The sequence below is a fragment of the Tiliqua scincoides genome, chromosome 1, assembly GCF_035046505.1.
Source record: "Tiliqua scincoides isolate rTilSci1 chromosome 1, rTilSci1.hap2, whole genome shotgun sequence".
NCBI lineage: Eukaryota > Metazoa > Chordata > Lepidosauria > Squamata > Scincidae > Tiliqua > Tiliqua scincoides.
The window spans coordinates 23271341-23288898 of record NC_089821.1 but is presented as its reverse complement, the minus strand read 5'-3'; the positions used below and the strand labels follow the sequence as shown (position 1 = coordinate 23288898).

General features: G+C 39.7%; 2 protein-coding genes across 22 annotated transcripts in view; one reads left to right on the top strand and one right to left on the bottom strand.

Annotated features, from left to right (window-relative positions):
• The window catches only part of MADD (MAP kinase activating death domain), a 92106-nt gene extending 79220 nt beyond the window's left edge, over positions 1–12886 (top strand). For 20 of the 21 annotated variants that reach the window (XM_066633380.1, XM_066633532.1, XM_066633504.1 and 17 more), the window contains 2 exons: positions 1612–1681; positions 9117–9820. In XM_066633380.1, coding sequence (XP_066489477.1) covers positions 1612–1681; positions 9117–9214 — 168 coding nt within the window. In that variant the 3' untranslated portion in view covers positions 9215–9820. Of the gene's footprint in view, positions 1–1611; positions 1682–9116; positions 9821–11275 lie in introns of those variants that run through there. The other variant, XM_066633540.1, reaches the window with a different exon arrangement.
• Positions 12887–13342: 456 nt separating this feature from the next.
• MYBPC3 (myosin binding protein C3) overlaps positions 13343–17558 on the bottom strand; it is a 74709-nt gene continuing 70493 nt past the window's right edge. Inside the window, exon 34 of the mRNA XM_066633573.1 lies at positions 13343–16291. Coding sequence (XP_066489670.1) covers positions 16257–16291 — 35 coding nt within the window. The 3' untranslated portion in view covers positions 13343–16256. The remainder of the gene's footprint in view (positions 16292–17558) is intronic.

Below are 17558 nucleotides of genomic sequence, written 5' to 3'. Positions count from 1 at the left end.
CAAATGCCACAAGTTCCTCTTGACTAATGCTTGTGACATTACTGAGGATGAGCAACACAATCTTCCCCCAAACAGTGCCATCTTAGGTTACTGATAAAGTTTTAAAAAAATTACTATTTTATTCTGTTAGGTGCCAAGTGCCCCTTCTTGGTACACTCAATTATTGAGATACTCACTTAACTTTTAAAGGAAAAGACCTTGAGCAATAACATGTAACTTTGTGAGCCTTACTGCCTCTCCCACTTATGCCACTGAAATGAAAATAGCTAATCTTTACTAATTTCAATGTGCTGAACATGCAGTTGACCCTGAAATATGTCAATTAGCTCTGGTTTAGGAGTAACTAACCACATTGCGTACAGAGGGGGTAGGAAAGAAGTGGACATTTACCGCTGTAGAACTTTTTATTGTGGATTTCTCACAAACTGCAGCCAATTTTGCATTTTCATTGTCATATTTCATGTTCAGCATTTCAAAATCGACAAGAAATTACTAATCTTGGGGGCATGACCTTTGTAAAAATTTGTTGACCAGTGTTATTTCTAGATTGCGCATTTTCACTTATGTGGTACTGGAGCATATATCCTCTCTTCCTGCACTGAAGTTTTTAATTTTTTTTTTAAAGGAGTCCAGATGGGCTAACTTCCTACAGCAAAACACTTTCCTTCGCTGTGCTTATCCATTCTCTCCTTCCATTACTTGAGGATGGCATATTATGCTAATGGCACTTGCATGCATAGTATGAAGAGAAACATACCTGGGATTGAGGGAGGGAGAGGTGTTAGGATTGAAGTTTAAATATTTTAATTTCCCTTCCATGGTATTTGACTTACTGTTAAGTTACCCTTCAATCTGCAACTGCAGCTATACCTTCCAGGATGTGGGTGTTGACATTTTGAGCACTACATGGGAGTTTTACAGCTAGAAAGTTTGTTGTTGCCACAAACTTAGTTTCTGAATCAGAAAATTGCTGCTTTGATTTTTTCCCCTTAACCTCTGTTTTAGCACTTAGTGTCAACCTGCAGTCTCTAAATCCTGGTTATGTTAGGTGTGAAAATATAGTACAGTCTTGGATTGGGTGGGAAGCATGGCACCTCTTGCCTGCCCTCTGTGCTGGAGGAGGACGCATGGAGAGGCAAGCATTTATTGGGATGGGGCAAGACCGCAATTGACATACCAAATTTGGGAGCAGTCTGTGTCCCTGCTTTTGTTGCATTTCAGAGTGTGTTGGTTTTTTATTTTGCTGTAACTCAGTTGAGTGCCTGAAGGGGGTAGCAATGTTGGATATGTCAGAGTTACTAACTCCTTCGTTTCTCTTCCATGCTTTCTCCTCCTGCAAGGAGCGGAAGGTACTCCATCTTCTGCTGTCTTCGCTTCTTAGCTTTTTAAGTTGTTTGTTGATTTCTAGCATTGTGGCCTTTTTGGATTTTTGTTTTTGGATTTCCCTTTCTTTTGATTTAAATAGTTGAACAGTAGTTGAAATCAGTAGTATGTGCAACAACATTCCAAATTATTACTGCTGTGGTGTGATTTTTTTTTTTAATGTTTTGTTTTGAAATAGTCCTCTCATTTATACTAATTGCGTGCCTTTTTCTTCCTGTTTTCTTGCAGGTTTTCATAGAGCTGAATCACATTAAAAAGTGCAATACAGTGCGAGGAGTCTTTGTCCTGGAAGAATTTGGTAATTACATTATTTTGATATTAGGTCTGTATTCACATGGCAGTAACTCAAATTTTCAGTCCTCTCAATCAGGCAAAGCTGTGTTTTTTTTAGATAATTCTTTTTCTTGTTTTCAGGAGTTGGGATGGGGGTAGGTGACATGAGGTGAGAGTCAAAGAACGCAGTATAGGCTGTATCTATAGAGTTTATTTAAAACTAAGAGGGTGACTTCCTCTTTTGTTGCTTGAGACAGATTTGATGAATGGAGTAGCTGCAGTGTGGTATTTGGTTCCGTTCTCTTGGGAAATTTATTTTCTGCTGGTAAAATAAAAATTGTTAAGAGGTAGATGAAGAATTTGTGCCACATCAAGTGACAAATGTAGAATTTCATTCAAACTGATTACATTTAAATATTAACTTAGATGAAATTTTTTATTCTCAATATACCTTTTATATTCTGAGTTCTCTGAAAGAAGAGGTTATATAATATATAGAAAAGAATTGTAGAATATCACCTTCTGAAGGTGGTTCTCCAAGACATTCTTACCTGTTCTGGGGATCATGAGGTGTGTGCCAGTTTGTGAACAGCCCATGCCATCAGCATTGCCTCATAGCTCGTTTGTGCATGGTGATTAACGCAAATGTACGAGTGCTGCCCAGGATTCAGATGACTGCCCGGAGCATTTACTGGTATATTACGCCTACCAAAATCAATACAAGGTTTGAGCAATGGTGTTGGTGATCCTGTGCCACACAGCTTCTGCTTCATAAGGGACCTTAACCCCTTTTCATCCATCTTGCTGTCTAAACACAGCTTCCTGGATTTGATTATTCCTGCATCACATGTTTTGCTAGTTCCTGAATTTTTGTAGTACAAGAGGAAATCTGTAAAATTGTTTCAGTACAGTTATGTGTTGCTTAACAACAGAGATGCGTTCCCACATCTCCATCATCAAGTGAGGCTTAACGTTAAACGAAGCCTTCAAAGCTGAGGGGAGCTGTGCTCTCCTTGCCTCCAAGGGCTTTTCTGAGTCTTGCACTTCCAGTTTCTCCGATGGAAACTGGCAGTGACTTTTTTTGCTATTGACAATTTTTTTTGTTATGGAGGCCTGGGGAAGTTATCTGCAGGGCTCAGAAAAACTCCCAGAGGCAAGGGGAACATAGCTCCCCTCAGCTTAGGAGAATTCACTTAATGTCAAACCTCACTTGATGAAGGGGTGGGATTCCTGTTATTAAATGATGCATGGCTTCGGAGGCTGGGGGGTGAACAGGGACCAAGGCAGCCATCGTGTATGCAGCCCACCGCTGGTTGGAATGTTGCTAAGTAATGTTCACCTGTATTTGGATATGTTTTATAATGTCCTTAAGCTCTATTTCCACCTTTCTTACAAACTTGCAGCACAATCCTAAGCTCTTTTCTTCAAAAGCAAGCCCAGTTAAATTTAATGGGCCTTAGTAAATGCGTTTCCAATTGCAGCCTGCATGTGATTTTATGCATTTTGTGTATGGCTGTCTTGGTTAGGTAGTCAGGCAGAAAGAACACCCTTTTACACGTGGCTGAGGTGAGCTACAAGGGCAGCCTCAACTGCACTCAAACAAGCCAGTATCCCACTGCGAAGAGACCCAGGCTTGCAGAAGAGGAGTCCAGTCAAGGGGCCTGCCTTAACTAATGGCACACTCACCTTTTGCATGTCTGGCCAGGAACACCCATGGCAGGGACAAAAGAAGAGATAGGTCCTGATTTTACACTGGTTAGTCCATGTAGCTGTGCTCTAATGATAACCACTCAGCCACAGTAGGAGACATGCAAAGAACACCTCAACATTTAACATCCTGCAGCACCTCAAACAGGCATACCTAGGTAGGAGACAGTAGCACATGGACCAGTCAGAAGAAGCACTACCTAGGCCAGTGTTTCTCAGTGAGTTGAGACCCACCAGACTGACCAAAATGGTCGCAAGCCATTTCAGGTGGGTCCCCATTCATTTCAATATTTTATTTTTAATATATTAGACTATATGCTTTTAACTATGGTAGTAAATGGTACTTACTTCTGGGTAACTGTGGGCAAGATTGCAGCCTAGGATTGTTAAAAATTTTCCTGCTTGATGATGTCACTTCTGGTCATGACATCATTTCCGTGGATCCTGACATATTCTCATTATAAAAAGTGGGTCCTGGTTCTAAAAGTTTGAGAACCACTGGCCTAAGACCATTACTGAGCTTGCATGTGATACAGGGTTGCTATTGCAGCAGTCCACCATTTGAGAGAGTGAAATAGTGACTGACTGACCAACCCTGTAAAACATAGAGAAGCCAGTGTTAAATATTTGACAGTGTTCTGAAAACTGAGCACTCTGGAAGTTGTTTTCTTTTTAACATGAGCTCTACAAGTTCTAAGAGAGAGGGAGCTCAGGTTGCAGCCATAATATTATATACATTTCTCTCAGTCTGTTATAAGAATTTTTGCTGTCTTAGCCTTAACCTTAAAATTCAGGATGTGTTCCATCCTAACAGCTTCAGATGGACAATGGTTTAAAGAAAATACTTCTAGTAAACACCACTCTTCTTATTCATTTAGCTCTGTCCACAGAAAGAAATGTGGCTACTATAAGCTTGGAGCAGCGGTTCTCAAACTCATGGATTTTGACCTACCAGCCTGAGAAGCCCTGTCTCTGGCCCCTTAAGAGGTGAGGAAGGGGGGATGGCAGCAACGCGATCCCCAGGATCGTGCTTCTGCTGGGGGAGGGGGTTCTACTTAGTTACAGCCAGTACCAGTCTCCTGGGGGGGTTCGGGGAGCCTGTGAACCCCCCTGCAGGACTCCCCAAGCCTCCAAACTTTGTAAAAGTAAGAAAAAAACAAAAAACACCCATTTTCTGTTTTCATCACAAAACCAGAAGAGGGTGTGCTTTTCTTTACTTTTTTTACTTTTTTTTTTTTTTACTTTTTACAGAAGTTTGAAGGCTTGGGGAACCCTGAAGAGAGGTGCTCAGGCTCAGGCTCCCTGAGAGTTTGAGAACTGCTGGCTTAGAATATTTATTCTCAGGCTTGGACTTTGGGAAGCCTTTGGCAGGAGAACAGGAGTTCCATAGTTGTGGATATGCCACTATACTATACAAATGTACTGCATGATCAGTTGACCTGAAATATCACAGTTAAAACACGACTGAGGAGGGTTGTGTAAGATGGGCAGTCCGACTGAAGTACCATTGTGCAAGTGTAGGTCCTGCGCCGATTCTCGAATGTTGCAAGTGTGCCATAAGGCACATTTGCACCAACTTGAGAGCGAGCCACAGCATCACAATGATGTTCACTGGCCTGCCATAGCCAGATTCCATCCGTATGCATGCCAGAGCAGGTGCTTTTTCAATGGGTGGTGCAGGACTGGGAGAGGGTCTTTGGAAGGGGTTGGAGGTTGGTGGGGAGGGTGAGTTTCTGGGCAGTGGCAGAATGGGGGAGGATTGGGCCCAGGAGAGGGGTGGTATCAGCAGTGTATGCCCTATCCTAGTGGTTCTTACACATTTAGCACCGGCACCCACTTTTTATCTGTCAGAATCTGTCAGGACCCACTGGAAGTGATGTCATGACCGAAAGTGACATCATCAAGCAGGAAATTTTTTAGCAATCTTAGACTGCAATCCTTCTCACACTTACCCAGGAGTAAGTTCCATTTACTATCACTGTTAAAATAATATATATAGTAGCTTGTTAAAAGTACAAGTCTGTAACATTTCTCCAAATGCAGTCACATACCATGGTAGCATCAAGTCTAACATATTAAAAATAAAATATTGAAAAGAATGGGGACCCACCTGAAGTTGGCTCGCGACCCACCTAGTGGGTCCCGAACCACAGTTTGAGAAACACTGCCCATCTTGACCCCCACTCATGGGCCTCAGAACCTTACATGAACTTCTCAGATTAGTGCTGGAACTTGACTAAGGGGGAAATATCCCCTTACCCCAAGGTGACCTCCATCCCACTCTTAACCTGCATAGGATAGACACAGGCCACTGTGACTTGGCTGTACCACCCCAAGTTAGGATTGCGCCCTAAATATCCTAGAAATGGAAGCATGCAAAACTGACCTAATGAGGCTATAGAATCTCTCTTCTTTAAGCAATTTTCCAAGATGTCATAGATATCAGTTTGCTGTTTATTTTGTGGTAACTTCTGGTTCTGTTTAAATATTGTAAGGCTCATAATCTCAGCATTTTTGAAGTCTTAAACTGCATTCTACTGAAATGATAGGCAGATAAATTGAGATAGCAAGCAAATTTTACTTGTGAACCTGATTGGCATGTTGGAGAACCAAAAAATCTTAATTGCAAAGGAAAGTAGATGGGGCCATAGTCTTTAAGTAGAATTGGGAAATAGTGGGCTTACCCTAGGTCCTCAGAAAGTATGCTTTCTGAACGTAAAGAAAGCATTTTGTAAAGTAAAGAAATAATTCTGAATCAGATTAAGATAGCAATTAAGATCAAAGTCTAGCTAGATGTGTGTTTAAACATATAACTTGTCTCTATTGGGGCTTAGGTTTAATTGTAAAGATGTGGGTCTGTAAAATGGGATGCAAACTGCAGCAGCATAAACTACTAAAGCCCCCATCCCCTGTCGTGGTTTTGCCTCATTTTGTGGTTACTGCCTCTTCCTATTTATAATTAAATCTAAGCCCTGGTTGGGGCAAGTAGTGCAATTAAGTGCGTGTCTAACTGGATCCTAGGTTTGATCCTATGTTATAGCACAGTCAATGGCATTCTTGGGATAGATGATGTCCTTAGTGAGATGTAGCTTTGTGGACCAACATAAGAGGATGAGAGTCTTTGAGTGAGGCAAACAGTAGTGGAGTATGTATAATTTCTGGATTTGAAAACAACTCTTCCCTGCTTTGTGCAACATGTCAGGATGTGACTAACAAACTAAGGCTGATTTTCCATTGTAGATTCTACCGATTACTCTTTTCCAAGACCATCATTCTGTTGGTTTGGTTGTTTTAATGTGTGTTAACAGATTCAAGGCCACTTGTCTGAAAATAGTTGACAGTTGGATATGAGGTCATGAGGCATATGGATGGATTGTGGTACACTATTAGGAGAAAAGATTGTATAGAAAGTACAAAGTATCATTCCCATTACTCTGATTTTGAGTTACTGCCATGTATTTGTGCTTTACATTTTTGTGGCCCCTTCACAGTTGCTGCTATGAAAACCTTCATTCTCCAGCAGGTAAAGTGATGTCCGTGGTCCCTCCAAATGCTTTGTATTCTCTCCAAGTGCTTTGTATTCTCATTTACAGGGCAAGAGACTGCAGGATGGGCACTTGTGCTCCTATTTCCTTCATCTTTCTAAATTAACTGCACCAGAAATCAATTTTATTGCTAGGAGAAAGAATATTCTCTTTTTCTAGGTTGATATTTAAAAATAATTTCCTGTATAGCAGTAATGCTTTGATTTTTTTTTTCCTGTGTAAAACCCAACAATTCTCTTCTTCCAACTTTCTTTCTCAAATATATTTACAATAGAGTCCTTTTGTTAGGGAGCAGGTGACTTTAGTGAGTGGTGGTCTTCCTCTTAAAGCATTATTTGAGACTCTGAGACTTTGCAGCTTTTGTTCTGTCCTTCCCTAATTCCATTTTGTTCTGGTGAATGTTTTTGGTTCTCAGATGGTTATATCCACTCCAGTCTGACGTATGTGCGCTTTTTGTTTATCCTTTGGTGGTGATATGGAGTTAGAATTATTTGTACCCATGAGTAAAGTAATTCAGAAAGAGACTTTGCTCTTTCTCCAGCTCAGTGCAACGGGTGTCATGATGGAGTGAGCATGTACAGTATATGTTTAAAACAGATGAAGTTTTCCTTGGATCTTTCCAGAGATGTTGATGCCACAATACCTTAGGTCCAAATTATAGTGTTGTTGTTTTGCATTAAGAGTTGTGTTACCATGTCTCAATGTATATTGCTTAATTTGTATTGTGTTGTATTAACCCATTTCTGCCCAGCCAGTATACACATTTGATCCCTGTTGTGTATATGCAATGTTGGGCAGAAATTGCTTAAATCTCTCCCCTTTTAGCCTTTTTCTCATATAGGATTTGTGTTTTTTCCATAAGCATGTACATGGTGTTCACTTGTTCATAGATTTCCTATTATTTTTTTCTCTCACCAGATGATGTAATGGTTAATAAGACATTTACTCATGATTTCTCACCTATCCCTAAACCAGGGGTGCCAAAACCCTGGCCCTGGGGCCACATGTGGCCATTGAGGCCTCTCAATGCAGCCCTCAGGGAGCCCCCAGTCTCCAATGAGCCTCTGGCCCTCTGGAAATTTGTTGGAGTCCACACTGGCGCAACTGTTCTCAGTGTGAGGGTGACTGTTTGACCTCTCTCATGAGCTGTGGGATGAGGGCTCCCTCCACTGCTTGTTGTTTCATATCTGTGATGCAGTAGCGGCAGCAAAGGAAAGGCCAGTCTTGCTTTGTGCAAGGCCTTTTATAGACCTTGAGCTATTGCAAGACCTTCATTCATTCATACAAGTTCATCTTTAATTTATGTAAACTTATGTAAATTAATTATTTTTTTCCCTGGCCCCCGACACAGTGTCAGAGAGATGATGTGGCCCTCCTGTCAAAAACTTTGGACACCCCTGGGCCTAAACATCTGTTGTTCCTTTTTGAAAGTTCTGTGATCCTTCTTCCCAATGTTTTGTGATAACATAGGAAATCCAAAATAGGTCTAAATCACTTGCAAAGAAAGGACTCAGGATTGTGCCTTAATAACTTGGCTTTAAAATATAGTTGTATTTGGGTATCCCTTATTTATGTTAGTCAGGAATTGTCCTGATGCACACACAGTCAGTGTGGGAATCTGGAAAACAATAACAGGAGAACGTCTTTCTGGTTGTTTTATGAGCTGTCTTATTCTGAAGAGAGTAGAAGTTGACCTTCTGTTAGTAAGAGGCCGTATACTAAGATACATGGCATTTATCTGAGAAAAATTCTGATAGTTTATATATTGAGTATGTATCTGCATTAGGAAGCCCTTGCACCTGTACAGAAAAAAAATCTGAAGTGGCACCTGATAGGTGATTAGGATGGCAAATGATTGAATAGAAGTGTTAGACTCTTGATGCTTGGTAAATGCATTTTACTTTGGAATTTTCTACAAAGCTAGAACCAACATTGACAAAGCCACAGAGGAATCTGAGAGAGCCAAATTACTCCAAGCCAAGTGATTATTCCCTTAAATACTCATGTGTTTTTGAATTCTTTGTACTCTTCATCTGAACTGATCTAGTCTAACTACAGAAAGGAAAGAGGATCAGTAAAGTGCCTTATTCCTGCAGCTATTTGTACGTTTCCCTTCCCCTTGCCTTTGGGAACATTGTACTATTCCTCTTCTTTTTTTCCTCTCGTTTTTTGAACTTTTTGTTTTGTCTCTTGCCCGTCCGGTTTTAGTTCCTGAAACTAAAGAAGTGGTGAGCCACAAGTACAAGACGCCAATGGTGAGTCACACACTATGTCTTTTGGTTATCTTCAAAGGTTTATCCTTCTAAACATGCCCACCCTAGTGGCCTCAAAGCATTCTAATATCCCCAGTTTCTTTTCTCAAGTGCCCTTGTCATATGTTCTCTTACATCAAAGGAAGGCTCTGAGGAGGCTTATGAACAGTGTCAGCACAAAGGGAGCAGAAGTCCAAGGATTGAAAGAGTATACAGGCCAAGAGGTTTTGGAGGATATACGTTGCTTTTTATAATACCTATCTTCATTTTATTTTATTTTGTGTTGGTCTCTGAAAGAAGGAAACCTGTGATTAGCGCAGAACTAATTTCTCTGAGACAGTGATGGGTAAAAAAGAGACCATCAGAATATGGAGGGTTTTGATTTAATCAGATTACTTTTGCTGGAAAGCATTAAATTGTTGATCCTTAAAGTCATTAACAAACAATTCATCTTCTAGAACAAGAATCTCTTTGCCATACCATGGCAAAACTCTTTGATTGCCATGGCAATAGAACTGCCATAAACAAAATTGCACTTCTCAGTCTAGTTTTTCAGAATTTAGAAAGTGTGCTTTAAACTAGTAAAAAAAATTAGAAATTTTACACTCCCGTCTTCCAAGGCTTGTGTTAGCATCCTAAACATACACGCATTGGCTAGGATCTCCAGGTGCATAAATAATCACCTCATATGGGTGGTTAGTGCTATGAGTGCTTTTGGATTAAGATGAAACAAAGTTTTAATAATATGGAATACTCAGGCATGGAATATTGAAATAGGTATTTTAATAAAAGGTTTAAAATTTTTTGGTTGAAAGAATTAAAAACCGTGTCTAGATTATTACAAGGAATAAGAAAAGTTCCATCCAGCTGCCATTTTGAATCTATATATAATTCTGGATCAGTAGGTGGCATTTAGGTAATTTATTTAAACATGAACCCTATAGAAAATGTTATGCTGATCTACCCAATAAGATTAGATATTTTTACTGCATGAAGGACTTCCTGGGACTAGCTAAGGAGACTGGGTAGCCAACAAGATTGGCTAAGACTCTTGTATAATTAATTGCCTACTTTTTGTTTAAACAACACAGGCTTACTAAATTGAGAGTCAGAAAGTTTTTTCCCAAACTTTATGGTGGTTTGATATGAATTTGAGGTGCCGATTCCAAAAATGGCATCCGTTTTGTCCTATCACGTCTAGTTTTGGAGATATAGTATAGCCTCATTAGTGAATGGTTCAAGCAGTTTCCTCATGAGGAAGCCATGGTGTAGGCTTCCTCATGAGGAAGCTGCTTGAACCATTCACTAAAGAGGCTATGCAGTGTCTCCAAAACTAGACGTGATAGGGCAAAACGGATGCCATTTTTGGAATCAGCACCCCCAAATATACCCAGGAATTGGTGTAGCATTTAAGGAAGCAAAATGTGTGTTGGCCTTTGTAATCTGCTGCAAATAGAATATATATAAAAGGCTCCCATTAGGCCCCTGAGCTGCTGTGCCAACCCAGCTTCCTCCCAGCTATGCAAGTGAAATGACAAGTCTACATATCAGTGAATAAAATGCTAGTTCAGCTGTGAGTGTTTCCCCCTTCCCCTATGCTTCAGACATGCTGCTCACCTTTAAAAAAAAAAAAAAGCAATGCTGCTTTTACTTCATTGACACTTTCATTTATTGCCTAATTTTAAAATACATACACACAAGAGCAATTTTAAAAATAGTTTCAAAACTGTTCTACAGAGTGGGACAGAGCTGGCTTCGTGACATCTACAGGCATCAACAGCCACTGATGAGCCCCAGAAGTCATTCATAGCTGGTTACTGTGGCAGAGGTGCAGTTTTTGTATTTTCACAGCTTGGTTTTGGAGAGGAAGGATATGGTTAGAGCAATCGCAGTCAAGGTTCTCTGAGATGGGCTGCAACTGAGATGAGCCTGAAACTGTCCTTAGCGTTATAAGTAGTGGAAATGGATAGTTCATCCACCCCAAGGTATTGCATCTTATCCACCAGAGTTTTGTAGACTTGCTCTAGAAGTAGGGAATCTCTAACAAGGAAAGGTTTACAATAAATCTACCCATTCAATCTGAGTCTCATCATCTCCTTTTCTAATGTCCTTTAGGCTCATGAGATCTGCTACTCGGTATTGTGTCTCTTCTCTTATGTGGCTGCAGTTCGAGGGAAAGAGGCAGAAAGCAAAAGCAAACCACCTCGTCCAGTGTCCAGCTGATCAACTTCATCACTGGGACATGCATTGGCATGTAATACTCTCCTTCCTATTGCTGTTACTGGAGCTCACATAACCATCTCTAATACAAATTTGTTTATGTATGCAAGTCCCTTACAACAATCAGTTTTAACTGTTCAGTCCTGTACTGAAGCTATCTTTCTATAGCATTTCTGAGTATTGGCATATTCTGACCAATATTTTGAAATTTGCTTTCCCAGAATTAACTCATTTGAAGTTCATCTCTTTTTATTTGCAGCAGTACCATTGTTCAGTATGTCTTTATTTATTAGACTGGAGCTTCTGCTTTCATGTTTCTTGTTATGTGCACGGTGGAAGCGGCTCAATCTTTGCCTGGATCACCCATTGTTACTGCTGTTGAAGTGCTCTGCTCATCATTATTTGCTTCCTTGCTTTATGTACTTAAAAACTTGTCGACAGAATTTCTGCTACATGGCCCGTCTTTGTCCTTAAGCTCTTCCAACCCTTTCTACAGAAGGACGCAGTTCTTTGGGAGCAGAAGCAAAACGTACACCTGTGTAATCATTGTGTCTTCAGAGGAATGTCTGGGAAGCATAGAGCAGGAGGGATTAGGCAATCCTCTTCACACTGGCCTGCATGTACTGTATATATTCTTTTAAATGGGAGACAAACATTTTGCTAACTTTCCAGTTGTTCAGTTCATTAGTACATGCTCATAGTAGGTAGAACTCTCCATGGTAAGTGTATAGAATTCAGTGACAGAAAGGGGGAGGAAGATACCAAAGTCAACATAGCATTATTGGTTAAGGCCTATGACATAAATGTAAAGAGTGTCTGGATTGCTCTTTGATTCTGTAGTAAACTGTCAGAAACCCATCAGGTTATTAAAATGGATATGAGGATGCAAAGGTTTGAGTCAAATATCACTGTGTATCCTCATTCCAGGTCTTCTTTTAGCCACTGCTTCTGTCAAACTGTACATGTATATCAAAGAATTTTGCAAAAACCGTGCTACTGTGCAATGAAGCCTCCCTCCCAGGTAAAGTACCCCTTGACCCTTTATTTTTAAGTAGGCTGAAAAATGAATGTTTGAATTGTCTCTTATTTTTCATGGACTGATCTGAACTCTTAATGTACAAATGCACCAGGGTACTTGGAAGAGAATATCCTACGGTACATAATAAATTGTAGAATAACTGACAGACTGCTCTGACTAATGTTGGAGTATCATACAAGCTGACAAAGATTCTTGGCAAGTACCTTCAGAAATGGGGCTTGTTCCATGCAGCTTGGTCTGCATGGCTATTGAACGGACTGCATTAAGAATGAGTGAAAGAAGAGATGTAAATATTTCAGTACCACATCTATTTATAGAAAAGTGTACAGTTGTCTGAATGTGAAAATAAACTACATTAAATCACAGTCCACTCTTGCAGCTTAAACCTTATTTGTCTTTCTTACTGTATGAATGATGTAAACTCGGAAACAAAAACTTAAAACAGGTGACTGGGGAAGCCATTCACGGTCTGTGTATATTTATGATAGCCTGAGAAGTCTATGATGAATCCAGATGTAATTACTTCCACTTTTCTTCATAATGCTGGAAATGGTGGTTATATTTAAGGGATTATGGATGATGTTGCATTGAATAAATCAAAGTCAGCAATCTGTCCTGAACAACTGCAGCCCTTTGAACTTGGGAATCTCTAGTCTACTCTTTGATTCTTTAAATCAAAGATTTAAGTCTAGATTTCGAGATGCTGGAATGGGTTTACCAGCAGCAATTAGACTGCATTTACATTGACCCATGCCTGGGACTTACAAATTCTGACAATTTTTTTTAAATCGTTCATTCTTGCCATTCTGTTACATTCTTTTTTGACGCAGGGTAGCCACAGGGACATGCATTACTCAAGGGTATAGATGTGTTCTGATAAATACTTTGAACCCTGGATTATCATTAATCGTAACCAAGAAAAGTGTGTTATATATAGCCCTTTATTTTTTGGACTGTTACATTTTTATCTTTTACTTAAACATATGGTTAAGTTTGTTCTCTTGAGCACTAGTCACCTCTATTAGATCACTTTCCCTCCTCTCTCAAAACATTATTTTTAGCTAAGATTTGATGGCTATTTGCTACTTGGTTATCTTAAGTGATGGGCTATTTAAAGATTCTCTGTTGCTTCCTTCCTTATCACTAGAAACTGGGTGACATACCCTTCAAGCCCAGGGATAACAGATGGAGTCTGCAATAGCTCTTACCTTTCACCAGCTCATACCATTTTAGGATGTGATGTGTAATTTGTCAAATCATATGTGTTTCTCACAACAGCAGGTAAAGAGGTGTGTGTGTATGGGGGGAGGAAACTAGATTAGGAAAATGGCTCAGGAAAAAAGATTAACTCTTCCCTCCCCTCAGACCTACTACTTCAATCCAATAAGCAGTCTCTACAACTGCTTTAAAAACAAAAATGGTGAGAGATCAAGTCATGGATCTACTTTGTAACTGGTAGCTTCGTCCTGTGACTATGTAAAGTTTTCAGCTCAAAAGTGCTAAATGTTTCCTCTCCGTGTGCCCCCCCCCACGTAGAAGTGTGGAATTGCAGAGCCACACCCTTCTGGAGCTCTTTTTCAAAAGTGACTTATAGAATACTATAGGACAGTGTAAACATTTTAGACATTTTGTCAGCCTAATTCCTGTATTAACTTTTTAACTTTATCTGATATTATATGCAATTATTTTGGAATCGCACACTATCATTATAACTGAAAGTAGTCGCAATTGTAAATCACACTGATCGTAAAGGAACAGTAATGTGATTTCATCATTCGAAGGCTACGACATTCTTTCTTCCAAAATGCTCCAAAGGTTATTTAACTTTATGTTCATGGAAAACATTTGTTATCCTTGTAGGTCAGAGAAATGGGATGCAGGAAGTAGCAGGGAGTCATTGAGTTCCTTGAAATACAGCATGACACTTCACTCTGATACAGCAGCTTCTATGTACACCCATACTGAGAGTGGCCATCTAAGGAAGTGTTAACCATGGCCTGTTTTTCCTAGTGAGCTAAAACTGGAACAGGAATTGGCTGTGATGCAAAAGGCTTGCTTTATCACGCACTGTGCTATGGCCACAGCAAGATGGCATGTTAAGTGTTGAAGCCCAGGAAAAGTTTTGACCTCTGCCAAGAGTGGCTCCAATGTGTCAACATTTTGTAGACTTCATTAATAGCTCAGAGAGTGCATGCAAGAGAAAATAAATCTAGACAGGAGTTTCATAGTTCCTTTGGTAATTCATGCAACCATGCTTGTGTGCCTGCAGTTATGTGGGTACAGGACAAAGTTTGGCTACCCCCTGATAATGATGGGTGTTCTGTATTTTTCCATTATTCATCTACTTTGGTTTTTGTGTTGGAACAGTTCCCTTCCTTTGAATGTATATCTGCAGCATCTCTTGTATTGTGCATTCGCCTTTGCAACCTAGCAGCAAGTCACTGTGTTACTATCAAACTAACCTCAATTTTGAAGTATCAGTGCTCAATGTGGTCCATAAAATGCAGATTGATTGCATAACACTGGTAGACTTCATATTCCGAAATGGATGAAGATTTTAAAATGCTATTTCCTTCTACCAATGAGGAATTCGTGTATTTTGTTTGAAGAAAAAATGGTTTTTTCATAATCATCAAGAAGATGGCTTTATGGAAGTCATACAAGACATAAATTTTGCATAAGTATAAACAGCTAGATCAACAGCCCCTCCTGAAACTTATACAAAACAAGAGTGAACAATCACAATACATTACTGAAATGTTATGACCTTCTCTGATAGAGACCAGAGAAAAATGTGTGTTTTTATACCCATACCTTGAAAAGTTCATATCATTTAATGATTGTCAGTTGATCTAATCCTCACTGTTATCAGCTGAAAACGTGACACACTGCACATCTCACTGGGTCTTCATTATAATTTATGTGATGTTAAGGTAGGAATTTACCACCTTAACAACATTCCCATCTTTGGCTGTGGCCACTGAGTTGCTCTGTAGTGTTTTATTCTGAGTTTTACTTCCCTCTTTTACTTTCCATATGTTGAAACAAAGTACTGTGCCAAGATAATGACAGCTAGTTAAAAAAGCTCCAGAATGGGAGCTGAGTGAAGCAGGAGATTTAAAAACAAACCAACAAAAAACTGTATATTTTATATATTTCACTATAGTCAAACTATGAAGCTTAAGAATCTTAACAGCCACTTGTATAATTTTTCAACCAGTTCTAACATATTTTTAAAGAATTATTTTCTGAAAGTTTCAAGTTGCATGTTATCACTCTGTACATGTGTGAGAGAAAAGCAAAGCTTTCTCAGAATTTTTGATACTACCTTAGAACCTTTTGAATCAGTTTTTTATATAAAAGTGTAACTAAAATTAGAGGACAACAGATGTATCCATTGGTAAGGGAATCTTATATGTGACAACTTGTGCGACCACATAAATCAGAAGCTCTCAGATTGGTTTTATGAGTAGGAAATACATCAATCACTGAAGTCTTTGCATTTAAATATTAGAGTGAATAATCAAGAATGACCTTCTCGGAGGTTGATGCTTCTGCTGCCTCTGGTATTTTGGTGCTGAATAAGTGACTCTCTATGATAAGTCCATCACTCACTTGAGTACGATGATTCATATTAGTTAGGCTGAGAAAGTCATTGCAAACAAGAAGTCCACCCTCTAGAGCAGCGTGTTGAGTTTTTGGATTAGTAAGCAGAGGAAAGAGTTTTGTGGTGCAGGACTTTCCTGATCTCATTTTGCAACTCACAACTCTCTCCTCTCCAGTATACATTAAAACAAGTCTTTGAAAGACAGGCAAAATATTAACTAAGATTAACTTTTATTTATGCTTTTCTGCAATGTTTCCAGCTTGATCTGAAAAACAAAGTGTTACAGGATTGAGTGTCACAAGTAAATATGCTGTTTGTTTCAGTGACTAACATAACACATGACCCCCTGCAAAGTAGGCAGAGGCACCTTTTAAAGGACTCTGCCTCTGGATGTAAATGTTTTAAAATCAATAACTACCTACAAAGAGAGAGCAAATGTTCCTGTTCATTCCAGCATAATGTCCCTTCTTGTAGCTATTACTAGTGTCCCCCCCCCCTTTTTTTAAAGATTGTGAGTCCTTTAGGGACAGGGAACTCTCTCATTCCTATGGCTACATCAATTGCTTTGAGACATTTTTGTTGAAAAGTGTGGCATGTAAATTTTCTTAATAATAATAGATAACAAGCAATTTCTTTAGCTTAAAACTTTATGAGTTTTATGAGCCAATGGGTAATACAAATCCCAGAGCAAATCACAGGGGTGAGGAGCTAAGTTGCTTTCTTCCCTCGAAAGCACTGCCTTCCTGAGGAGGGGGAGTATGCCTACAGAAAGTATATGAGTAGTTACTTGTTTCCATACCTGGAGGTGCTCATAACCATTAGTTCAGAATTCTATTGTGGCACTACAAGAAGCAAAAGATATTTTATCATGAGAAATGCCTGAGTAACTGATTTGACAATGATACTTCAGAATAAAATGTATTTCCTTGGTAATAACGTATACTAGCTACACTATCCCTGATCAGAGAACTGTGAATGCATGAAAGAATACTGTTCCTGTACTTAGTCTTTGGTGTTGCTGATTTGCCAAAATGGTGTGTGCTAGGTGTCATAAATATTGGTCACTGTGCCCCTGTACACAGTGTAACCCTCTGTAGCATAGTTTGCCTGTGCTTGTGGTCAATACAACCTGAAGTCCTTCCCTCCCTGACCTACTCTTCCTAATGATCACATTTAACCAGCAATGGATTCACTTGTTTAGTAGAGGACTTGACAGCATGAAAAAGTAGTTTTCCATGTGCAGAATTTTACTTGTATGTTGTTGCCCTTAAGTAGAAAGAGTCAACTTCCATTTGTGAAAGCAAAGAATGCCACTGTACACAAGTAAACAGGCCTTATAGTTGTGAAGGTTCATCTAGATGAGGGGACTCCAAACCCTGGCCCAGGGGCCAGATGCAGCCTGCAGCAAGCCTCTATCCAGCTCGCGGCCAGCCTCTGATCCCCTGAGAGCCTCTGGTCCAGTTGACCAAACACAATTGGAGTTGTGCTTGTGGGGTGGGGGAATGGGGGTCCATTTAAGTGTATGCTTTATT